General features: G+C 54.3%; 1 protein-coding gene across 1 annotated transcript in view; it reads left to right on the top strand.

Moving 5' to 3' along the window:
- TCERG1L (transcription elongation regulator 1 like) overlaps positions 1–26,054 on the top strand; it is a 184,780-nt gene that overhangs the window by 106,655 nt on the left and 52,071 nt on the right. Inside the window, exons 5-6 of the mRNA XM_021703857.1 lie at positions 16,700–16,791; positions 19,432–19,520. Coding sequence (XP_021559532.1) covers positions 16,700–16,791; positions 19,432–19,520 — 181 coding nt within the window. The remainder of the gene's footprint in view (positions 1–16,699; positions 16,792–19,431; positions 19,521–26,054) is intronic.

Here is a 26,054-nt window from a genome sequence, read left to right as displayed (position 1 = left end):
CCACGCAGAGCTGTTTCGTCCTTGGCAGGTAGTGAAGGGGCCTGCAGGAGGCTGAGAAACTCCAGGCTAAAGAGAGAACCAGGGAGGCTCTGCTGCCCGCAAGGGGCAGATGATCTCAGCCTTGGTTTTCTCGCACTGGAGTGGACAAAGGGCAGGGGAGATGCCCCCCTTGCAAACATCCCGCACAGGGCAGGAGTACTGTGGGGTGGGGATGGGGCCAGTTCTTAATGGGCCATCGGGTTGAATCTCTGCAGAGCGCAACACCAGACCAAATGCTCCCGCTGGGCCACCTGGACTGCCATTGTGTGTCCCAGATAATGGGGGTGTCCGGGACAGCTCTGGATGAGCCCTCCTTGACTCTGAGGTCACACGGCCCCCTCACAGATATCTGCTGCTCATTTCATTACTGCCCCTGCCCATTCCTCAGAGCCTCCGGCACAGGGAGCTGGGGTGGGGCTGGTGGCGTCCTTGACTGGCATGACCCACCATCACTGAGGCCACGGTATCGAGAGACTCCTGTGTGCTCCATCCAAGGTGCTTTGGCCTGCGCTTCCCAGACCCTTGGAGCCAAGGGGTGTGTCTCTGGTGGCCTTCCCCGGTAGCATGTTGGAATGGAGGGAGGGAGCGGGCCGCCAGGGGAAGGACCCTTGTGGGGCACTCAGTGCAGAGTGGCAGGCGGGTCTAGAGCCTTCTGAGAAAATCATGTTTTAATTGGGTTGTTTGTCTTCTTATTAAGTTGTTACAGTTCTTTGTGTATTCTGAATGCTAACCCCTTTTCAGATAAATGATTTGGAAATATTTTCTGCCATTTTGTGGGTCTTTTCACTTTCTTAATGTTGTCCTTTGATGTAGAAAAGTTTTTCATTTTAGAAAAGGTACAATTTATCTATTTTTTCTTTTGCTGCTTATGTTTTTGGTGTCATAGCCAAGAATCCACTGCCAAACCCGAGGTCACATCTCTATGTTTTGAAAATTTTTATCACATTCTTCTCTATTTTGAGATATTTGATGATGTCTTCCTCTTCTTCTTTTTTTTTTCCTTAGGGAGAGAGAAGAGTGTGTGTGAGTGGGGGTGGGGAGGGGGAGAGGGAGAGGGAGAATTTCAAGCTGACTCCACGCCCAGCAGGGAGCCTGATGTGGGGTTCGATCTCACGACCCTGAAATCATGACCTGAGCCAAAACCAGGAGTCGGACCCTTAACTGACTGAGCCACCCAGGTGCCCCGATGTTGTCTTTCAAATGTATATATACATATATTAATATAAATGCATATGTATTTTATGTATAAGCTAGAGAGTAAGACAGAGCTCTGGGAAATATGAGTATATGTAAATATACTAGGGAATATATATATATATAAAATATAATTTAATGTGTATTATATATTTTAAGTATTTTTTCCTAGAAATTAGCTATGCTTCTGGTTGTTTTACACGTTCCTCTCCGTTACGGGAGGTCCGCTGCCATTCACCGCCCCATGTCTACAGTCGGCCTTGTTCTTTTGTGCTGTAGATGCGCTCAGGTGTCTGGCAGCCCTGAGCTGCCCCTACACACTTCAGGATCAGCCAGTAGAAAGCTGACTGTGACTTCTGTATCCATGTAGAGCCTCCAGGGACAGGTCTGCCTCGAGGTCGGGTGTGCTGGGTGCTGGCCGTTTGCTGGCGCTCCCTCTCAATGATTGGGCTGGAGGGTTTTGCTCCGGAATGGAAAATCCCCACACTAGCTGCCTCAGCTTCTGCCAGACAGTGTGTCCAGCTTCTCGTTTATTTGCTGATTTGTTTCTCTTTTGTCTGACTGCTCTGCACATGGAAGGGCGCAGATTGATAAGCCCACTTATCTCTTCCAGAGGATGCTTGTTCGTTCATTTGAGCAAATATACATTTAATCAGCCACCCAACATTCATTAAGCATCTATTTTGTGTCGATCACATAGCTGATTTAAAATAGATTTAAAGATTAAAAGACATGGCTTCTGTTTTCCGGGAGCTCACAGATATGAGATGAGTCATTTGAATGTGATATGCTAGAACAGAAATAAATATAGTGGGGAACACAGGACAATAAGGTCTTTACCCCGAGCAAGAGCCGGCATGAAGGCTTTGCTGAGGATCGCATTCTCTAATGCACTGGGGAGGACTGTCAGGCGGGAAGGCAGACAAATTCCAGGAAATAGTAGCATCCGGGACAGACCCAGTGCGCTGAGCTGGAGAAGCCCACGGCTCGGCCTGCCCAGAGGCAGAGGGGAGGAATCATCACCAAGGTGGAAAAGTGACTTTGGCTAAAGGGGTTGGGGGATCCCCACTGAACCCAGGCCTGTGCAGGTGCATGGTGGACAGAAAGGCTGGAGGCATGGTTTCCACCTCGAAGGAGTTTATCTTCCAAGGAGGGATTCATCAGCCAACAATTGAGTACGATCTGTAAAGACGCGAGAAATGGACAGAGCGGAGGGCAGAGCAAGGATGTTGTGCTCACGTGGGGAGTCACGGACGGTCGCAGGGAGGATGAGCCCTGAGCTGTGTGCGGGAGGGGTGGAGAAGGTATTCCAGATCGAGCAGTTGTCTAAAGCGGCATTGTTCTGGGGAGGGGGTTCAGGCAGTGGGTTGCTCCTGGGAAATAACATACCGATGGGAAAGGAATGGGATTCGAGGTGCCACTGAAGGGCATTGGATCAGATCTGCAGTAGATGTGTGGTTCATGCAGAGACTCTGATTCTAGGTGACACAGAGCTGACACAGGTGGTAACCAGCTCAGTAGACCAGGCGAAAGGTAAACTCAAGACAAGAACCTTCACTGGAGTATTTCTGAAACAAAGGGTTTCTTTTTACTAGGTGTTTCATGGTTAGTGTAGGATTAACTGTTTTTAATTTTTAATACCTTTACAAGAAGTAGTCATTAAAAATGCACGCTCCTTAGAACGCGTCTGCCATCCTCCAAGCCAGCCCAAGCCTGCATCTTGGGCAGTATACCAAACACAGTACACAGCACATGGACGTGCTGGGTCTCCTGCTCCCTGGCATTCCACAAAGCGCACCTGCCCTTGTTGTAAGGATGCGTTTGTGTACGTGGGGATGCGCTGGCTTCTTGATGGCCTCAGCAGGGGGATCGTTCTTTCGGGTGATGGGTGGTTTACTTTGAAGCCAAACCAAATCAGATTGTGCAGGCTGACGTTACAAATCAATGTGTGAAAACAGCACTCTTTCGTATCCCTTAGCACACAGACTAAGGATCCCAAGCCTGTATTCGTTAAAGGTTATGTTTGCCTTAAACTAATTAAAGCCATTTGTATCAAATGACTGGAATAACTTCCCTTTTGAAAATAAAGAAAATAACTGAAGGAAGTTGGATTTTTTTTTTAAAGTCTGAGTAAATTTCATCAACTGAAATGAGAACTGCCCTATTAATTTTATTACATCTAAATGTGAAAATAAATCAGCTAGCTGAGGACTGCATTTTCATATAGATTGGTCTGCAAAAAGTCAGAGCTGACTCAATTTCGGCTCTCAGAGAGCAAGCAGACGACACGTGCCAGGATGCAGGTGTAGGAATCAAAGGGCCACCACAGTCCGATGTGTGGCTGCAGAGGATGGTTCTGTTAGCATCACCTTTCGTTTTAATCACATAGAGTTACAGGAAACACAAGTACACTTTTGGGCACTGGGCATATACCCTTGTAAGTATCTATTCATTTAAATAACGCAAATGAGTTGGGGTAGGATGAATTTATCACAAATCATGATTCGTAGCTAAGAGAACTTTTATAATAGATGCTGTTCCTCTCAACTTAGGTAGGTAATGAGGTCCAGCTGGTGCCAAGCCCCCGGGGGTGCAGGGGCCGGAAAGACGCCGGGCGAGGCGGGCAGCCCCTACACCATCTTTATGATGTGATAGACCCTCGATAGATGTTTCATCTCTACCATTAGAGGACAGTGCCAGACGCATTTCTTAGGACACAGGAGAAAATTCTTCAGAATTTTGTCTCTTACGTCTGCTCACAGGGGACCTGGGACCAGTGGAAGGGTCTAGAACATTCAGCAGGTGGCTTGATTGAGAGCCTGGAAGTGCGGGCACCTGGGCTCAGATGCACTTGGACCCTCTGCTGCAGCCGAGCTGTGCCAAATTCTGCGTCCCGATTCACAGCTATGCTTTAGTACAGCGAGGGTGCTTCAGGAGGAATGAATCGTCTTTCCCGATATATTGGGAAACAGTGTTTCCCTTAAACTTGTCACGCTAGAATCATTGCTAGCACAATGTTCTGGAAGCCCCATCTAGACGACGAGGCTGCACCTGTCAAAGAAGGTGACTGGACCCGGGGGGCCTGAGTTTGCACTTGGGGAGAGTAGGGAACCAGAGAGCCCTCTGCTCCCGACCCACAGGGGTCCTGTGCACTTGCTCACCCCCAGGCAGAGTCTGCCCGGTGGATGAAGCTGGTTTTCGATGATTTTGCCCCGGGAACTGCTAGAACCCCATTCCGTGCGCACCTGCTGTGGTAGATACTCTGCACAGCAACGCCCGTAGCCAGAATCTTCCGTGTAGTCTCGTTATGGACCAAATGCCCGTGTTCCCCAAAGTCATGTGTTGAAGCCCTAGCCGGCAATGTGACGGCACTTGGAGGTGGAGCCGTGGGGAGGTCATGATGTTTAGATGTGGTCATGAGAGGGGGCCCTCATGGGGGGATCGGGGCCCCTGTAAGAAGAGAACCAAGCATGCTCTTGCTGTCCGTGTGAGGGTGCAGGGAGACAGCATCCGCAGGCCAGGCCGAGGCTCTCTCCGGATCCCACGAGGCCGGCACCCTGGCCGGGGACTCCGAGCCCCGGGACCTGTGAAGAAGACGTGCCACCCCACCTACAGTGTGAGCTACAGGCGTCATTTTTCCCATTCTGTTGGGACACCTGAAACTCAGAGAAGGAAGCGATTGTCCCTGTAGGGGACGAAGACTCGTCCCTTCTTCCCTTCCACATTCTTTGGCTGAAATGATAATTCGATTTGCATAAAATATATTAACAGGAGGAAAACAAATTTAATTACGTTCATGCTGGAGTCCCACAAAGAAATAAGGGGCTCCTGGACTGTCAGGCAGGGAGGCTTACCTGCCCTCCTGAGCTAAGGAGAAAGGGTTAGGGGTCCGGCTCCCAAGGTCGGGAGACGATTCACAGGAGGTGGGAGCAGCAGATGTTCTAGAAGTCTTTCTTACGTAAAAAATTGTTATCTTCGGTGAGCGCTCTCTTCCCCGTACAGGCCTCTTATGTAAACTCTGAGGAAGGCGAAGGCGGTAAGGGGGACGTAGAACGCTCTTCTTATCGGCTGGGCCCTAATGGTCTTGAGCTGGAAATAATCCACATTCTGTGGTGGCCTGCCCCAGACCCATCATCCCCATACTTTGGGGGTAGGAAGCGGCCCAGATGCACTTGGATTACCGGCCCCCCTCGCTGCTGAGCCCCTCTCCAGTCTGGTCCCCGAGGGGCAGTGACTACCCCAGACCAGGTGAAGGGAGTGGGGGACCCTCCCTGAGCCCCCCTGCAGCCCCTTCCTCCCAGGCCGGGGCTCCGTGGTGGGGGCTGGAGGACTGGAGGGTATGTCTCAACTGGGCAGACCCGGAGCAGCATCGGGGAGCCCCCAGACTGGCTCAGTTCCATGGGGCAGTGGGGCGCTGTGCCCTTCTTGGCCTGATCCCTAAAGTTGCCCTCACGAGAATGCAGCCAGCGGGGTGCTCTTGAACCCAGAGACCCAGCTATACAACTCCCCTTGAAGCCAACAGACTCAGGGGTCATAATTCCTGCTCCAGAAATATGGGTTTCACAACCTCCCTGTTAGATTACAATTGCTTTAATACTGAATCCCATTCTTTTACAAAAATATTCCTATTTTATAAAATTTAATGATGTAATTTAAAATGTGAACATATTTAATCATGCATTTCTCTTCCATATGCAATGAAAGCTTATGAAAAGGTACTTTGGAGATGTTTTAAAGTCTGAAGCCGTGAATACTCACGCTAACGTAACCAAACTGCTAAGATAATATTTGAACTGTGAGGCTACAAGACTGAATTTCAGCTTTGTCAGAACACACCTAAGGTATTATAGGCCCCTCCTGAGATTTCTTTCTGTGTGAAATCTTAGTGATAGTAATTAGGGGCCTTGAAAAAATTTTCAGTGTGAAAATAAAGTTTAGTCCCTTTTATCACGTTACAACATTGAGACACTGTGTGTAATGCGTCGTGACTACCATTGTTAATACTGGCAAGGCCCCACGTCACTGGCTGCACATTTTCCATCTTGGCTGCTCCCTGAACGTCCAAATGCAGGGACGGGGGCTGCTGCTTGGCTCCCCGCTGGCCCCAGCTTCCCTCCCTGGCCCCCGGTCCCCGGCCCCGGCCCCCCTGGCCCTGGGCTTGGAGCTGGGTCAGGGCTCTCTGAGCTCTGGGACTTTGCACCTGCTCATCCTCATCTCCATATGACGTTTCCGGCCCCTTGCACCCGTCCCTGCCCGTCTTTGGGGTCTCAGTGTCATGTCTTGGAGACTCTCTTCTTGCTCCTTATGTGAGCGAGTCGCCCGCCCCACTGCAGAGGGGCCTGGCCTGGCCTCGTGCAGGGGCCCCATGCTGCAGTGTGGCTGCTTGCCGGCTCGCTGCTCGCTGTCGAAGCTCACGCCGGCCTCACACTTCACCTTTCTCTCTCTCTCGAGCCCCTCACGTCTCACGCCGAGTGAGAGCAGGGCAGTGCTCGGCACATACTTCTGGGCAAAAAGGGAGAAACAGCTGTAAGCCCTTGGTCTTTGGGGAGGACTTCTATCCTGGGGCTCAGAGATGGAAATGCTCACCTGTCTGCAGCCCAGAAGGGGTGCGTGGGCCCTGACCTCAGGGCAAGACCATCCCACAGTCATCATGTGACAAAACTATCACCTGTTGTTTAAGGTTCTGCCCACTTGCTGCAGATTCTAGATTAGCACAGTTGTTACCAACCTCAAAACCAAAATCAAATAAAATCTGTGGTCCTTGCTCAGTAACCTAGGACTGGATGAAACTGCTGGGAACCCCCACCCCTAGCTGTCCCTGGTGGTCCCACTGGTGGGTGGGGCTTTGTCTGAACTTTCCAGGGGCAAGAGGTTGGAGGCGTCACCACAGGGTGGACCGCAGGCTGCCGGGAGCCTCTGAGGGAGGGAGGACCATGCTCTCCAGGTCACACTGCGCCCCGCTCGGAGGGGCAGCTTCTTCATGCCTCTGTTTAGCGCATTCTCGAATTAAAAGAAAAGTTTAAAAACCAACTTAAATGATACGCATTTTGATGTTTCCATGTTTATCACTCAGTCCAAGCCTGCCTGTAAGCATGGCTTGGTCTTTCACTGTACCCCGGAGGAGCAAACAGCGTCCTCACCCCTCGGGTGCTGCTCAGTGGCCAGGTGGCCACGGGGCGTGGCAGCCAGCCTGATGTGCCAGGGGCCCAGCTCACCTCCTGCCCCGCACAGACCTGTGTGGTTTCCCTGGAGCCAGGGGGAGTGCGTTCACGGGAGCCCCAGTGACATCCACCTGCTGGAGGTTGGGCTGTGAGGCCAGGCCGTGGCCCCCGAGGGGGAGCGTGTCGCTGTGGGGTGTGAACGTGCGCTCAGGAGCACATATGAGCTCTGGAATCCTGGAGTCTGATGCGGTGTTTGCGCGCCTCTATCAGAATTGCTTTGTTGTCTCATTAAACAATTAATTTGTGGCTCTTTAGAGTGTGCAGTGGAGTACCATCTGTTGATTCTGTTATTTAACTTGATGAAAGAGAGCCATCGAGTGTGGAAAACCAGTCACCCTGGGAGCGTTTATGCTGAGGCGGTGCCTGGCGGGGGGTGTGGGGGCCCCAGGGGAGGCCGACCCTGGGCTGCGGGGCGGGGGGTGCTCCGCCAGGGGGCTTCTGCACAGAGCGACCAGGGTCTCCTAGGCCCAGGGAGCGTGGAGGTCTCCACGGCCTGATTCCAAATCAAGATGAGAAGCCTTTAGGGCAGGGTGTCCTGCCCTGAGGTTAAGGAGCCCCACTGTCTCGCGAGGCCTGGGAAGCATGCTCAGCCATCGGTAGCTCTTTCCAGCCTTTCAAGGACCACCCCAGAGCCCCGAGAGGCTCCCCATCCCATTCATCGGGGCCCAGCTGATGGGAAAGAGAGACATGCAGACTATAGGCCCAGTCTGTCCTTTTCCAAAACCACTTCGAGGCCCTCCCACCGGTGAGTTTTCCCATTCTTACGTTGGCCCCCGAAAACCTCCACTGAGCTCCTGGGACATCACTCATGCCGTCGACATGTTTTAGATTCATCATCCTGTTAAAGGACACACTGAGCTCAGGGTGTAGAGGCTCCAAACAGCTTCCCAAAGAGGCTCCCCTGAGAGAGGTCAGCTCCGAGGTGGAGTCCCAGGGGCCCAGTGGGTCCCTGCCCATGCATGGGTGTGGGTCGCGGGGCCTCGAACTGTGCTGTCACCATGTAAGAACCGGCTCCCCTCTGACCCCAGGTCCTGTAAGCAGCTGTTTTGTTAAGGCTCCAAGGAGACCTTGAGGATTTGTGGAAACGGCTCAGGATGAAGGAGAGGGTGGGGAGGGGTGGCTGTCCACGATGGACTGGCCGGTCAGATGAGAGGTGGCCATAGGCCCGGTCTGTTCCCAGAGGAAACAAGTGAAAGTAACTTGACCCGAGGGGCCTGAGGGGTTGGATGGCTACTGTTTGGGGTGGAAGTATCATGGAAGACTGAAAGAAACAGGTGTAGGTCCCAAGCGGTCAGCCTTCAGTGCAGAAAGGGAGGCGTCGGCACGTGGAAGCGTGTCCCGGGGCCCTTCGCCTGTTCACCTGTTCACCTGTTCGGCGTCCCAGAAGCAGGCATTCGCGGGGACCTTGGGGGCATGCAGCTCCAAGCGGGCCCCGCCTCCCCTCCCGTGCCCCAGCCGGCAAGCAGGAGCAGCCCAGCCGGAGGAGATGATAAAGTGCCCTTGGACTCAGGACAGGGGCTTCCACTGCGGGAGGGGGAATGATAACGCTTTCGGGCAGTTTCCAGAGGTGGTGTCTGTGTTTCGGAAGTGGTGCGTAGCATTTATCGTTTTTACAGCAGAGAACTTACTTTTGGTGTCCCCTTCAGAAAAAGTCACCGCTGCCATTTTGCTTGTTCGTTTGTAGCGACCCCCGTCAGGTTTTCTTCCTCTCCTCTCTGGCGCACGTACACCTGAGACTAACCTAGCTAAGCGGCGGATCCTGGCCTACGTGCTCATCTTCTGCGATGGCTAGCAACCCGTCGCAGTACTATTACTAGTCTTTTCTGTCCGCGCGCGTGTGCGTGTGTGTGTGTGCGCGTGCGGCGGGGGGGGGGGTGCGTCCGCCTCCGGATGGGCACCTGAGCCCCCAGTGCTGGCTCACGTCCCCAGGGCATGCCCAGTGACCAGCCCAGCTGTGCCTTCACAACGGCCAGGCTGGCCGAGCACGCGGTGTGGGGTGCGCGCTCCAGAGCCTCCGGGGTCCAGGGAGAGAGGAGGTGATCCCTGCTTTCCGTGGATCTTGCTCCCAGGCTGCCTCGAGGGTGGGGGCTGCTTAGGTCGCTCAGCCGGGCCCTGTGAAATGGATTTATGCTTTCTGGAAAGGTTCGAATGCTGTACTTTTGCCACACATTCTACTGGAGCCAGAGGGAAATGTGTTAATGATGGTTTGCAGGTTTACAGGGATCCGTCTCTGTCCCTCTCCCCCGCCCGTCCTGTCCCCACCTCACCTCCGTTTACACTTCCAGGCCCCTCTGCATCCCAGCCTCCCCCTGCCCCATTCCCCCCTCTTCCTGGTCCAAGTGTGTGGCAGGGCCCACCGTACACCTGACAGAGGGCTCAGAATTGTCTTATGGAAATTCTCATTCATGATGATGTCCCTCTTGCCTTTAATATCCCTACTTGTGGATGATAATCTTTGTTTCCAGATTTTTTTATTCTTATGTTAATCCCCATACATTACATCATTAGTTTTAGATGAAGTGTTCCATGATTCATTGTTTGTGCATAACACCCAGTGCTCCATGCAGAACGTGCCCTCCTCAATACCCACCACCAGGCTGACCCATCCCCCCACCCCCCTCCCCTCTAGAACCCTGTTTGTTTTTCAGAGTCCATCGTCTCTCATGGTTCGTCTACCCCTCTGATTTCCCCCGCTTCATTCTTCCCCTCCCGCTACCTTCTTCTTCTTCTTTTTTTTTTCTTAACATATATTGCATTATTTGTTTCAGAGGTACAGATCTGAGATTCAACAGTCTTGCAAAATTCACAGCGCTTACCAGAGCACATACCCTCCCCAGTGTCTATCACCCAGCCGCCCCATCCCTCCCACCCCCACCCCTCCAGCAACCCTCAGTTTGTTTCCTGCGATTAAGAATGTGGATAATAATCTTAACGTTGAACAAATCTTTTAGAGATTTATTTATTTATTTGAGAGAGCGAGAATGAGAGAGAGAGAGAGAGTACATGAGAGGGGGGAGGGTTAGAGGGAGAAGCAGGCTCCTCGCCGAGCAGGGACCCTGATGCGGGACTCGATCCAGGGACTCCAGGATCGTGACCTGAGCCGAAGGCAGTCGCTCAACCAACTGAGCCACCCAGGCGCCCTGAACAAATCTTTTAAAATCACACGGGACTCACCTGTAGTTCATTCATTCACTCAGTGAACACACGTTGATGGGGTCGATGGGGTGGACCGGGACGCTAGCCCTACTGGTCACTCCCTGCACAGACGTTGTGCCTGGCCGCCCACTTCCTCTGCTCACGGCTCCGTGGACAGCATTGGGCCAGTTTCCCTGGCAGCCCCCACCCTGCCCCTGGGCCGGGCACGGGGGACACTGCCCACTCCCGCTGGAACGAGGGAGCGTCCCTCAGCCTGCCCTGCTCCACACAGGCTTCCTGCAACCCCATCGTAAGGTCGGCACTCCCCATCGGAAACCTGCCTTCATCAGAGAACTGGAGAGGTTCGGGTTCTAGAACAGTCGGGGGAGCATGACCCATCATCTCCCCAGGCCATTCTGTCCAGCGGTGACGTCAGCTCCTTGTTAACACCAACGGACCAGCAGCAGATTCTGGAAGGCCTGGCGTGGGATCTTGGCTGGGGACAGGGGCAGAACCCTGTCCCGGGAGTGGGGGCGTATCACAGAACCCTGACGCTTTCTGGTGGGGGACGCCAAGCTCACGCCCTCCAATATCAGTGTTTTAAAACCCTTTGTTCCAGCAAAGCGAAATCCAGGATGTTACAAACAGGTAGAAAACGAGTTCTCTCTGCAGTTTGTCAACTCGGGGAATGACTGTCTGTGGAAAATTTGGAAGGACTCAGAAATGATTTGCCATTGACATGAAAATACTGTTCAGTTATAGGGGAGCTCCAGCAGGTGCCCTGGGACCTCACTGGCCAGCCTGTGCCGGGCGGTGGGGAGCGGGGAGGTGGGCCCGGACAAGGCCGGTCCTCACATCCCCTTCACATGACCCCCCGGACCCCAGGCCCCCTCCGACACCTGCTGTGCTGGCCGTCCTGTGCTCCCCCGCCGAGCAGGCTTGAGATCGTCGTCCCGGGAGAAGACTCCACCGCCAGGCAGGGGTCGTGTCTCCGTCCCGCAGAGGCCGGAGCCCAGCCGACGCCACCAGCATTTCTGTGTCTGTTGCTGGTGCGCGGGCTGGGGGCTCCCGGGCTGGGCTTCTCAGATGAGGACGTGGCTCTTCTGTCCCCGTAACTGCATGTCCGTGTGGACATTCAGAGCCTCGGCTTCACCACAGGCAGCCTCACTTCCGGATGTCCAGCTACTGTGACTTGTGGCCTCACCACCCCAGCTGCATCGGCCGCCCCGGAGAAGGCGGGGGACCCAGCCTGCACGTCCCCTGGTGGGGAGAGGGGACGGGAGCACAAGACCCCCGTGACCAGCTGCCTTTGCTGCCTCTGCTCCCGGCCACCCTGCCGGCTGGGCCCTGCTGCAGCCCTTGAACCAGCACCGGGTGGCGGGACTCCCCAGGAGCTCACCACTCGCCTCCTCCTTCCTGGCGGGGAGAACGGGAGGCCGTCTGCTCAGTCCCGCCCTTTGGGAACCTCCTCCCCGGTAGGCCTTGGCCGCGGTGACGTCGCAGGAATGCAGGGACAGGATGCCGGGTCTCGGATGGAAAAGCAATCGAAGGCGCCGTGGCTCCCTGGCTCCCGGCCCTCCCGGCTTCGCCTGTTCTCAGCCCTGGAATCTGTGTCGTGCTTCTGTCCGTCTGTCCGTCGGCGCCCTGACCGGCAGTACCTGCTGATTCACCACTGGGCAGTGTTAGAACCGGAACCCGGCTTTCCCAGGGACGGGGTCTCCCTTGGATGCTTGAGCCCCTAGGAGGCACACCCTGAAAGCCGGTGTGTTGTCCAGGCCTCATTTCGAACCGCATGCAACGGGCCTGACTGTGTCATTTTTATTACCTGAGACATAAATTGCCTTTTTCTCTTGATTTTATTGTCAGATTTTCAGGGGAGCTCAATGCCATTTAAATTGACAAACAATTTCCGCTCTCCCTAATGGTTTATTTTGTAACCTGGGAAATGACTCACCTGGTCTGTTTTTCTTCCGTGTAAATGAGATAATGGTTCCTGCTCGGCCCAAGCGTCGGGGAAATTATGTCAAGATAGCTCTTGTGGGGTGGGGGGCGGTGTGCAAGGTCAAAACACTGCTCAGTAAGCCACTTAAGACACTTCTGTTCGTACCTGATAAATTCTCTGTTCCTGGAGGTGAGAACATTCAAATATGGAAAGGGGGTCACCCCACCGGCAAACCCAGAAAATGGAGCCCCCATGACTCCAGGATTGTCCGATAACACTCACCTGTCTACACCGGCCTGTCGTGAATGGAGGTCCCTGGGGACAGACACCTGTTTCTGGGCATGGTGCCCTGCGACGGGCCATCCGTGGGGCTTGTCTCACTGTTAACTTCCAGCACGCTGCAGGCTGAGGCCAGCATGTACACTGGGGTCGTGGTGTGGATTCTCCTCGTAAACCCTTCCTATATGGCCCGTGGTCTGTACCAGCCAGAGGACTCAGTTGTCCCACTGTCCCCTTCAACCTCATGCCACCCTGGGACATCACCGTCAGGGTCATATGGGGGAGACATGGGTGGGTCAGGGGTCCCTTAGCCTCAGAGGAGATTTCCCACTTAATTCCAAATCCATCAGAGGAGGTTGGTTCCAAAGGAGCCATCCGTCTGAGGTCACTACTGGCTTTCAGGATAGAAACGGTGAATTCTCTCTCCCGCCCTCTTCCTTGGGGTTAATCCATTTTCCAGAGTTGGCCCGTCTCCCCCATGGGAACCCAGAAGACTCTCTCACCAGCCCCCCAAGGTCACTTCTCTTTCTTTGGGATATACCCCACATAGTTCCCAGTACCGAGATGACTTTTAGAATCCCCAAATTGGAGGAACTTGAGAGATCATTTCATTTTATGGATGGGGAGACTGGGACCAGGGGAGGTCAATATTTACTGAGTTAGAATTAGATGGAATGTAGAATGTTCCTTTGAATTAGGAGATACTGATATATTTCTCTTATCTTTTTGACACGTTAGGTATTTTTGTCTGTAGTTCATTTTAATAATTAAAAAACCCACAATTTTTTGAATGTTTTAAAAAAAATCCTGGCACTTTGTCCAATAGAAGCAGCCTTTGCTGAGCAGAGTGTCCAGTTCCCACGAGACCTGCTGCCCCGTCGTGTGCCCCGGAGTTGTCTTTGATCGGTGGCCCGATGCCCTGATTTGTTCAGGGGGTTGAGTTACGGCCCCTGCGCGCCTTCCCAGGGCTGTCGCTGTGTCCTGGCCTTGGGTCAGCCTTGACGGACTCGAGGGAAGAGCCGGCTAATTGCTTGCGTCACTTTCCTGCGTGTCCCCCACTGCCCTGGGACTGGGCCAGATGCACATCAGCACTTGTCAGGTGATGGATGTGGTGATTTTCAGCAGAGAGGCCTTCCGTCCTTCCAGACCTCCATGCGGACTTTCCTGAGCCCCTGGCCTCTCAGCTCTGCCAGGAGCAAAATCGAACTGCAGGCCATTTGAGAGCACTTCAGATCGTGGCACCAGGCGTGATCGATTGGTGGACGGCACTGAAAGATCTGGCCCCCCGGCCCCCTCCACCCTGGAACACATCGTGCAGCCCTAGCTGCCTCGTCGCCCTGGGCATCCAGACTTGTAGAACGTCTTTCATCAACTTGCTCTCTTGGAGCCTTTCTTGACATCATTGGGCTTTGTGGAGAGGCCCAGAGCAAGGAGTCCTTGAGCATCTCAGAGCTGTCCCCAGAAGTGGCCCACGGGGAGCCAAGCAGCGAGCACGTCCGCAGTGGGACAGCCCAGACACCGACCCCGTTCCGCGTGAGAGCCCAAGGCACAGCGGCCCCCGCGAACCCGCGTCTATTAGCAGAGGTGACGGGCTCCTGGAGAGGCCGTGCCCTGCACGGCACCTGTCCGAGGGAGCCTGGCACCTGTCTGAGGAGCATCAGCACCTGTCCTGGGGGGCCTGGCAGCCCGTGGCTGTAACTCAGGACTTTGGGAGGATCCTCACTGACAGTGCAAGTGCTTTGACCTCAAAAGCCAGATCTGAACAGCTGCTGTTTACCAGGATCAACCATTCTCAATAAGAGAATGGTTGTCAGATGTCTTCTCAAGATAATGAGGGGATATCGGGAATAAACTTGAGTGCGGCAACTCTCGTTTGAGACTAGCCCGGCGAGCCCGCGGCCCTACTGCCAGGTCTCCGAACACGGGAGAAGATCCCGACATGCATGCTGGCTCACGGGGGCCGTGATCTTCGTGGGGCCACCACAGGCAGACACGGGGTCCGTCGTGGAGAATGACGGTACACCCTCCTGGGCTGCCTGCTCCGCCCCTTGAAGTTTGCGGGAAATGCAGACCAATGGCTCTGGCTCGGGTGGCGGCAGGAAGTAAGCCACCATCTGCTCATTTCTAGAGACAAAGCAGGTCCCAGGGCAGGAACCACGTCAGTGGAGACCAGGGCCATCCCCGAAGAGTGGGACTCTGGCCCAAGCCCATGTGTTTCCGCCCCTTAGGCCTGCCTAAGGGAGGCAGGAGGGTGGGCTCAGCTCATCTCAGTTCTTGGCCTCCCTGGTGCAGCAGGGAATGCAGGTCTGAGGTCGTGCCTGGCGGCTCTGGGAGCGCCTTCAGTGCTGTTCCCCGAGGCCTCGGCAGGGTTCCCGATGGCCGGCCTCCTTCTTTCTTATAGAAGCTGCTCTGGTGGCTTCTGCAGCCACCCACCCTCTGGGGCTCTGTCTTCCACGGTCCCCCTGACGCCAGCCCACGCGTGTCTCTGGCCGGTCTGGACATCCTTCCATGCAAACGTTCTCCCAGTTCCGTTTGCTCAGCTGAGGCGGAGGGAAGAGCCAGGGGCTCCAGAACCACTTCTCTGATGCCTCCTGGGCACCCTCGGTCTCGAGCACGTGGTGGGTGGTGGGATCCAGGGGCCATGGGCTGAAGCCGAGATGGGGATCCCTGGGGTCTTGAGTCTTGTTACTGGCCTGGGCCCATCGGATGGATGGGGTGGGGCAGAGTATCCGGAAAGTCTTTCTGTGATCCTACTGAATCGCCAACACTTGCTCTATGGTGGGTTCCACCAGAAGCAGATGTTGTTGTTGAAGTTGCTGGATGTTTAGGTCGTGAGTCTTCACGGCACAAATGGTCTCCACGGAGTAAAGCGAGGAGCGGGCAGCCGGGGAGGAAGCGTGGACAGACACGGCTTTGATGCTGACGCCGGTGAATCAGGCATCGTTAACGTGAGGATGAGGTGTCCCCACATGCAGCAGAAGACACGACGGAGTAGTCCCGGGATTTCAAACCAGAACACCCAGGCTCCTGAGACACCCAGTAAACTGAGTCACGCTTGTCTTCCCCTTGGCTTTCCCAGGCCGTGCCTCACTTACTGACGTGTTTTGCATGTTTAGCTCCACCCTCTGCGTGGATGTGCAGCCCGTGCCGTGGGGCTGGGGCTGCAGGTGGGCAGTGCGGCCCCACGTGGAGCCCACAGAGGGCTGGGCGCCCAGCTCCCCACTGCTCCTCACACCTGGATGGGAGGTGGACTTTGGGGAGTAATCCCAACAGGTTCCAGAGAGGTTAGCTCAGTCCTGGAGCTCTGCTTATCCCCATGAGTGATAATAAGGTATCCCCACTGCCCTGACGTTAGAATTTTCATGACTCAGGTGTGGTCAGACAGTTCAGTGAAAGCTTGACTGTTCCTTCCCTGGGGCTGATCTGGACATGGACCTGTGTTTGGTGTTGCCAGGCCCCAACCCATGTCTCCTGGGGGTGGTCATGGCTGCACCGGGGCCCGGAGGTCAACACTGACCCACCTCTGGGCTCCGGGACAGGCTGCCCTGCCGGCTGGACCCAGGTCCGCAGTCCTGAGGGTTCCAGGTGCAGACGCCCACCGTGGGCAGGTGGCGGGGCCTCATGTGGGATCCCGGCCTTTGTGGCCCCTTCCCACAGCCTCCTTGCCAGAGTATGTGGCCGAGGAAGCCAAGTTTGCAGCAGCTTGAGGAAGGTGGGATGGAGCAGGGGGCTCATTTGGCCCCCAAGTCTGCCCTTCCCTGGGACCTTGCTGTGGGATGCATGGTGTGGGCTGCCAAGTTGAATTTTCAAGGCCACTTTCTGTCCTTGTTTAGTTTTCCAAAGTGACGTGACAAATGGGATGCTAATGACAGTTGTTTTGGTCCAACAGATAAAAGCAGAGAGTGCAGCCGAGCGCCCTGCCCTCCCGCCCTCATGCTTCACGCCAAGAGGAAGAGCCCGGCCGGGGACGGGGCAGAGAAGGTGGGTCTGCGGACTCTGCTTGTGTTTTAAAGACGTGAAACCCCAGGTGAGGGGGACTCGGGGCTGGAAACACAGCCCCCCCCTGCCCACACCTGTTTTCCCACCTGGTTCTTGTGTGGTGACGTCTGCTCTGTGAAACGGAGCCAAACCCGGCAGGATGATTCCAGAACGCAGCAGAGGGGCGGGGGCCAAGGGCTTTGGGAACAGCCACTGGCCTTCCCGGCGGGTCCCGTTCCAGGGCTCGCCGGTCGGGCTCTGTGTGGAGGAGCTTGGGTGGTGACCTGGCTTCCCGCGTGTGCTGTCCCCACACTTCAGGAGAGGGTGCCATCGCCGGCCCGTTCACGCGCTCCCCATCCTTAGCGCCAGTGGTCGGTGGCGAAGGTGGGTCACAAACGTTAGCACGCATTGAACGTCTGCTCCCGGACGTAGGATTTCTCTCTAAGAGATGAACGTCCATGCCAGAATTACATATTTATTAAACAAATACCCTTTCTAGTGCCTTAACTACTTTCTTTATCCCTGGGCTCTGCGCCTCTAATTCACTTTTATCACTTTAGTGCGGAAAGGGAGTTTTATGCCATTTTTATCACCAATAGGAAATCATGGGCAGCATGTGCCCCGTGAAGGAGACAGTGGTAATTAGCGGGAGACAGTCCCAGCCTTGCCAAATTTAAATGTTAGTCCCTGCCACAAATCATGCCCCGCAAATCTGCGTGAGTAATTAGCTGGGGTAATCCACTGCTCAGAGGCCCTCGTTGGGTTTCTAGTGTTCAATTAGCTTCATAATGAAAATCTCCCCTCGTTTTTCTAATTGGATTGGTAGTATAAACTCTGGTCTCAATATATTTCTTTTAACACCACTTTCTGAGTCCTCCCTGTTATGTTCATTATTTATCCTGACCTTTTTTTCTCACAGGAAGGAAAGACATCTCCTACTACCTGAAAATTCAAAAGAAATTATTGTTAAACTTAACTTAGGGATAATTATATAAATTAAAAATCATTATCTGTGTCAGCGAATGGAGGGCCACAGGAGGAGCCCAGGGAAAGCCCAGGATGCTCACGCAGGAGTAAGACGGCCCCTCACCTCCCGGGCATCGCCTGTCTGATGGTGAGGTGCCATGCCCGCTTTGCCCTCAACCCGCGACCCCGCAGGCACTTTCCAGAGGAATGTTGTCGGCTCAGGACTCCTGTCCTTCCTCTCCGCCGGCTCTGCTCACACTGGCCACTCAAGCCTGACCATGGGGGCCCTTCCCAGTCCCTGTCTTGAGGGTGGATGGGGGCAATGGGGATGGCCCAACAGAGCACCACGTTTCCCTGCGTGGGACTTTCTTCACCCTGGGCTCTGAGACACTCAGCGTTCTTTGAACTTCTTGTCTGAATCTCATGTTTCAGTGTGCCCATAATTTAGCGTTTGCCTTTCCAGCTCGTCTGTTTGTAGGGAGGCTGACACGGCGTACATGAGTGTTGGCCGAGGCACACGTGGGTGAACACATGGCGGTGTGGCCCCACGACCGTCCAAACACGCGGTTAATCACCTCCTCACCTACAGTGGTGTCCCTTAACGTCCTGGCACAAGCCATGGTAGAAATCGAGATGGCATCCTTTTTTTTTTTTTCCTTTTATTCAAGGAATCTAGAGCTTTAATTGCACCCGACATTCTCATCTGAGAGCCTGATTGTTGTTTTGAATCACGTCCTTGTGTTTTTTAATCTCACCTGATTTTTTAAGAGAAAGAGAACCCAGTATCGTAATATTCTAACTTTGAGATTAAAACTACAGAAACAGCTGGGAAAAGGAAAACAACGTCCTCCCCACACCGCAAGAGTTTACTGTGCTTGATGCAACTCCCTATCTCTCCTTCGGCTGCTCCGGAGGTGACACATTCCTCAAGCAACCTCCATTTCTCTCCAAATTGTATCCATAATGAACGATGAGCAAATGTCCCAGCCATGGTTTGTTTGTTTGTTTTTTTTAATATTAGAGAATAAGTCTTCATTTTCTTCTAGGTGCTGTCATGTTCAAACATTCCTTATTTTCTAAACAGAGACAGAGTGATTTTCCAACCCAACTCTGCCCCAGAATCCCCTGCACCATGTCACACGCCCCTGAACGCTGCCCCCAGCCAGATGCCCGGAAAGGGGAGGCCAGCCTCGCGGATGCTACAAGGAAGCGGGCTTGCCCAGCTGCACCCAGGACCCCTTGCTGCTTCCAGGGTCCCTGCCACAGTGCACAGTTTCAGACCCCCTGGACCCCAGCCTCTGGGTCAGCCCATTTCTGGAGAGGAATCCGCGTGATGTTTTACCCACAAGATGTTAAGGCATCCAGAAGCAATCTCGTGGCCACTGCTGCCTGTCTCTGTGTCTGCAAAAGCAGATAGTTTAGCCAGTTTGGGGTAATTAGGGAGATGCCTTTGTTGAGTTACTCAGCATGGTCTGTTGTGCCTTAGATTCTGTATTCTCAGCATAATTGCTCAGTCCCATTTGCTTTGCTGTACTGAGCGGGTCATTGTCGAGTGGGTACTGTAGGCAGGTCTGTCTGCAGGAGACTTGTTATTCTTCACTTGGTTGCCTAATTGAAGATGAGTGCTTAAATTTAAAAAAATAAAAAACAGTGCTGTCCTTCTCTTTCTTTTGAAAGGAGCCTTCATCCATACTAGTCACAAGAGAGGACAGTGCGGCCGAGGGAGACAGACCCGTGGCCTCCACCCCGGTGCCCGGATCCCCCTGGTAAGATGCTTGCAGGCACCAGCGAGAAAGTGCACGTTCCTTAGGTAATACAGGGCTTTAAAAAATTAATTTGCAACTCGTGGCAGCCACAGCTCCACACCGTGTGACATTCTACAGAAAGAAAAATAGCATTTAAGTGATAGGTTATCCTGCTCCCAGACACTTGCGCATCTGTATTGAAATAATAAGCTGTTGCATATATATCAGTGAAAGATGGTGTCTGAAGAAAATGTACCATGCCTTACGCTTCAGAGAGCTTTTTTCCCTCTACTCCAAGAACACAGTAACTGAATGGCTGTTAATTAAAGATGTGTCTGGCTCTCTCCAGCTGCCCTGGGAGGATCCCTGATCTTTGAGTGTGCTGTACTCAACATACCCTCCACCAGGGAGCCCCTGTCTTTGGTTTTTAAAAATGTCCTTTTATAATGGAGTAATTTGGAAGCAGAATAAAAAGGTTATTATAATAAAAATTAGTTTTAAAACCTGAAGATTAGAGGGTAGGACAGAGCTGGAAGGAACAGCTAATTCAGACAACAGAGACCGCGCCCTTGTGTCTGCGTCAGGTGCCCTCTGTGCAGGAATAGCCACCTGCTGATGGCCTCGGTGTGACACCAGCCTTGCATGGTGTCCCCGGTGGGTGGCCAGCGATGCTGGAAGGGCGTGTTGGGCACCTGCTGGGCCCTCTGGCTCTGCCCTGAGCGCCTGCTTATCATGATGAATCATGTTCTTCACTGGAGAGACTGGGCACCCAACTCCTTTGCACGGCTAGCCCTGGTGGCCCCCACCCTCTGTCTTCAGCTGAACACACCATTGGGGAAGAGCCTTCTTCTGCCAACAGTTCACAGCCAGTTCTCCAGTCGTCCTAACACTTAGGGAGTGTCCTGCAGTTCAGGTCGGTTGTGACACTGACGCAGAGTCCCCCAGGCCCAGGGGCAAAGGGCTCTGTCCTTCAACACTGCCCTCGCTTCGGACCCGGATGACAGTGGCCTGGCCGATTGCAAATGCGGGGGTTCCTACAACTTCCCCTCGGGTATGATAATTTGCTAGGATGACTCACAGAGCTCAGGAGAAAGGTTTCCTTGTGGTTACAGTTTTATTAGGAAGGATCCTGCTCTGGAACAGCCCAATGGAAGAGACCAGCATTTGAGCTGTGTGGGGAGGTCCGTGAGCTTCCGGGCCCCTGAGAGCAGCACACTCAGGACACGAGTTCACGAACTCAGTTATTTATGGGAGGTGCATTACAAAGGCATGACTGATTGGATCACTGGCCAAGTGATTTGCCAGGAATTGAATGAGGGATGAAGACCAAATACGTATTTTTTATTATGCCACAAATTACCAAACTCTCTCCAATGTATCTCTAAGATAGACACATTTTCCAAGTTCTGTTTAGGGGGTTGGAGTAAATTCAGCACAGATGAGTGGCCCTTGGAAGATTATAATTCGGTAGAAAATGTGACCTTGAGCATTGGAAGTTTCTAATTGTGAGGGCACGGTTTTCCTTCCTCAGTAATATATACTAAATATAGAATGCAAACTGCAAAGCGGGATCAGGGAAGTCCCTCACTGTTGCTCGCCGCAGCGTGGGTCCTTTGTCCATAAATTATGAATCAGCATGTGCCCTCCCTGGGCCTCCAGCCCCAGCAGTGGCCGGTGGTGGAGCCTGAAGTCCGGCGTCCTCTGGCTGACTCCCCAGCAGGATGGACGCGGGCAGGGTCACTGTTCTGCAGGGCACCACAGGCTGGCCCCTGCACAGACAGCTTCCTGGCCCCGAGGACGCACTTTCTGGGTGGGAGTCAGGCCTGCTGGCTGGAACCTGTGCGTTCCTCCCCCAAGATTACAGAGAAGCTGCCCGTGCCCGCTCTCTGCTCCTCCGTTTGTGCTTTTCTGACTCAGCGCCCCTTGAAGGAGAGTGTCCTGGCCTTGTTGAGCAGCTGTTGGGTTAAGGACGGGAGTGTTGACAGACCCCCACCACGCCTTCGAGCCTGGGTTTGCACGTCCCCTGAACACGGAGGACGGACCCTCGACCTCGCGGGGGGAAGGGGCCCCCACTCCCTCGTTCTCCAGTTGGGAGGGGGCTTCGCGTGCCGCGTGGTCTGACATCCACGTTAATCTTGTCATCGCACGTGTGGGAGCTAGTCCCAGTGCACCACACTGACCCCGCCGTCTGTGGCCGGGAAAGCGCCCTCCCGCCTGGGAGCTGTGTCTGCTTCCCTTACTTAAGCCAGTCCTGACAGCCTTGCCCTGCGGTTTGCTGCTTGTCGGCCCTTCTTCCGGTCGGTCGGTCCTCAGGCAGTCGGAGGGCAGAGGGACCCACGGGAGGTGCAGGACCCTGGCTCCGTGCCCTGTCGCCCTTGCCAGCCCCCTGTGTGTCAGGGCATCTGAATCTGCCCATGGTGTGTTGGAGACACCCTCATCCAGGTGGGGAATATTGCACGAATACACCTCCGCCTTTCTGATCAGGAAAGGCGAGATGTTCCGTGTGGACCTGGGCTGGGTTGACAGTGGGATGTGATTGGGTCCCTTGGAGGCGAGCTGGGGATGCTGGCAGGTCTTGCAGGTGCAGGTGGGTGACCGCAGAGTGGCAGCGTACCCCAGGAGCTCTGTGCTTTCACTGAGTCTCTTTACTTCTCATGCTCAAGTGCCAGGGCTCCCTGTCAAGTCTTGGGGAAACTGGTTCTTGTCTTCCCCTGCAGGCACGCCCTCTCCATGGTGGTCCCGTCAGTCGGGCAGGCCCCATTCCTGCCTTCGGGAGCAGGCCTCCCTCTGGAGGGAAGGGTGAGGGTTCAGGACAGATCCGACAATGAGACGTCGCTTGTGAACCTGAGCCTTGGCCTCAGGCCAACATTCTCCAGGGAAAACTTGGGATTTCTAGAAGGTTCTAGAGGTTTCAGGGGAGGTGGAGCAGGCCAGACAGGCTGGGAAGGACTGCTCCTGACCATCACAGAGCTGGGTGGGGGCAGCTGGTGTCGCAATAAAGAAGTAAAAAGTTTTGGGATTTACTCAGAACATGTAAAATGGAAATCAAATATTCTTTTTTTTAGATTTTATTTATTTATTTGAGACAGAGGAATAGAGCGCATGAGCAGGGGGGCAGCAGAGGGAGAGGGAGGGAGCCGACGAGGGACTCAATCCCAGGACCCTGGGATCATGACCTGAGACGGAGGCAGACAGAGGCTCAACGGACTGAGCCCCCCAGGTGCCCCTGAGATGGAAATCAAAATATTCTTACTCTGCTAGCTTTTTCGCTGTGGTCACGTATTCACCAAACCGGAGGTGAGCAATTGAATGTGTGGGAGGACGGCACAGTCAGCTAGGGCCCGAAACTGCTCCAATGTAGCGGTGAAGGAGAAGCTTCCCGGGAGAGGCTGACGCCTCTGTGAAAGCCAAGGGCGGTGTCTGCTGCTTTGGAAGCGAGAGTGGGGAAGGTGCTGTGCTCGTGGTTCCGTCCTGGAGGGCTGCTGAGCACGAGTGGATCGCCCCGGCAAACAGGCGGCTTCCGTGATCATCCTCACCCGCCTGTGATTCTCTCTGCTCTTCTCACCGCCAGGACACACGGCCCGACGTACGGCCTTCTCAAAAATGCTAGCGTCCCACAAAGCCCTTCCGAAATGCCAGGTGTGCCGGGGCGCCCGGGGGCCAAGGGGGAGGAGCCTACCCTCGTTCTTCCCGCCTTGTCAGCTGAACCACGGACACGGCTTCGGAGCCCGGAACGATGTCTCCGGTTAGCTCTGCCACCCAGAAGCTTAATGCCGTTGGGAGGCTTTAAGGATGCCGTAATCTGACACATGAGGTTTAAGGAGAAACGAGAAAATGAAGACTATGTATGAACTTTCATAGAAAGGGACATCCTATCGGCCTCAAAATGGAAGAGGAAGCCAGAGGGAGAGACAGGATCTAACCTGAGCTGTCCTTTCAAATCTGCTCCTGTCTTCTGTGTGGTCATTCTAGAATAGCGTTGTTCAGTTTCTTATGGATTTTTGTTTCTCCATTTCTCCTGCTTGTCCTCCTCCTTCTTTTTTATAACTTGGCTTTTGACCCGCATGGCCATTCTGGGACAACTCAGCCACTCTGTTATTGGAACGTCATTAAAATGTGTTCCTTGGAACCGTTGAAGACACGAAAAAACCTAAAAACTGTTAAAGTGTAAAGCTCATGAGCCTTTGGCTCAATGGACCATCAATGGCGGTGCCAATGATTAATTAACATTTTACAATTCTCTAAAAGATTATGGACTTACAAATCACTGTTTTTTGTAAAATTTAAAAAAATGAACAATGGTTTTGAAATAAGACCATTTTCCAAAAAGTCAAGATTGACTTAGTACGAGTTTTGTGTCCGTGATGCCTTTGGATCAAAACCCGGAGTCCTTCTCACAGTGGCTTGGGACCAGGGACCAACAAGGGCTCGAAGCACCAGCAGGTGCTCTCTCTGCCAGTCAGCAGGTGCCGCGTCCCGGCCAGGCCCACTCGTGTGGTTGCCATGAGGAAGCAGGCAGGTTTGTGGGTGTAGCCTTCTGCCGTGGAGCGGGAGGGCATTCTCTGAGCAGGTGCCTAGAGGCTCCACGCCCCAGGTGCCCTCCCCGCTCCCCCTGACTTTATGTTAGTCGCACACTTTTTATTCTGACTTTATTCACCATCTTACACCCACTGACGGCATCCTTTTATTCACTCATGATATTAATCCGCTGAGTGTGATGTTTTAACAGTAGGTTCTCTGGATTTTTCTAAATAGAGGTAGTGGATACGTTTGACTTTAAAAGAATATAAAAACATGTTCTTGGGTAAAGGTAGAACTTTTCCAGAAAGAAAGGAAAATTCCCCAAAGCCTGATAGGCATGGATGAGGTTTGACAGGGACAAAGTAATCGGGAAGCGCAGTGAAGAGGACGCTGGGCTGTCACAAGGCGGGACATGTGCGCTGCGGTGGAGCCCGGAGCCCACACACCCTCCCTGCCTTGCGCACACGCCGCTGAGGAGAAGCCAAATGTCACTCTGTCCTCTTAGCATAATCGAGTCTCTCATTATGTCACGGAAGGGACAGGTGAGACATTACTTGCTGGGGAGGGGATTCTAATGTTCAGTGAAATGTCAGTGGCGTAGTTCAGGCAGATGAGGGGGTGCGTGAGGAGGCTGCCATTTCAATCCACAGTTAAGAGGCTCCCGAGCGGGCAGCTCCTGGGATGGGGCGTAGCTGCTCCCACTCTGCTCCCCGCTCACTTTGAGGAGTCCTCGGGGGGCCTTGCCTTCACGCCGACGCAGCGATGGGGCGTGAGGGCCGCTGCGGGCCTCTGGCCTGCGTCACCCGACAGGGCAGGGACCTGGGGCAGGAGCAGGCCCTGTGGTTGCCGACGCTGGGCTCCGGTGGACCCCACGGCACAGAGGAGACCCCGTGACTTTCCAGAAGACAGAGTCTCCCGAAACCCAGAGCTGTGGTCAAGACGGAGCCGCCACGGACTTTGTTCTGGGCCTCGTTTGGTGCTGAGGACACGCGCCCTGGGGGTCCGCGTCTCCTGTGTGAGAGGCTGGACAGACAGCCGGCCGGGACTCCGGAGCGGGAGCCCAGCTCTGCGGATGGCTGCCGGCCGCCTTTCCACTGCTCATCTGAAAATGGGAACTACATTTACAAATACAGTAACCAAAGATGGAGAGACGTTTCCAGGAGTTTTGCACAAAGATGTTAAGGTGACTGTGTTCAGGAGCAGAGACCAGTGCACACACGGCTCGTTGACCCTCGTCAGCTCAGATGCTCAGATGTCCCCTGGTGCCGAGGGGGGGACAGAGCCCAGAAGCTGCCACCCTGCCTTTCCCGCAGGCTTCTGTCTTTTCATCCCCATGGGCAGCCTTCCCTCAGACGGAGGAGCAGGGGCCCCTTTTCTCCCAGGAATGCGGGGCGCGGGGCGCCGAGCCGCCCGTCGGTTGTCCGGGCCATGCGCCCTCAGCATCCTGGCCTTTCCCCGGTGGCATCCGCGCGGCCCAGTGTCTGGACCATCTTCTGTCTGGAATGACACTGTGAGCTCACCATCCTGACCGGTCTTCACAAGAGATGGCAAGGCCGCCGCGTCCTAGAGCTGAGCACACACGTGCCAACACGTGTCCCCACGAAGACACGTCATTGCTGTGAGCAGCTGTGCCCTCGTCTGGAGGGCAGGTGTCACCTGGTCATCCCTGAGCTCTTCCCTGAATAAGCGCCGTGGGGGTGGGCACTGCAGCCCGGGGTGGGCAGCGTGGAGAGCCGGCTGAGAAGGTGCGGACAAAGGCGCCGCCCGGGTCTCCTGGGCCTCACTTCTGCCACGACCTGCTGTGGGTCTTCCCGCCCCAAGCCTTCTGCGACACCAGCTGGGTGCCCTGCAGGTGAACTCTGACCCTGTCTACCTGGAGACGGCTCAGACCCCGCACACAGGTCGAGGGCTCCGTGCCCGAGACCAGCCCCTCCCCTCTGGAGACACTAATCTCAAGTCCAGGCTGTCCCCACTGCTTGCGTCTGACTGGCTGTAGATCCAAGGTTCCCATGACCCCCTCCTCCGGCTGGATTA

The sequence above is a fragment of the Neomonachus schauinslandi genome, chromosome 6, assembly GCF_002201575.2.
Source record: "Neomonachus schauinslandi chromosome 6, ASM220157v2, whole genome shotgun sequence".
NCBI classification, from domain to species: Eukaryota; Metazoa; Chordata; class Mammalia; order Carnivora; family Phocidae; genus Neomonachus; species Neomonachus schauinslandi.
Note: the sequence above shows the minus strand (reverse complement) of the source record. Positions and strands in the feature narration are given on the sequence as shown.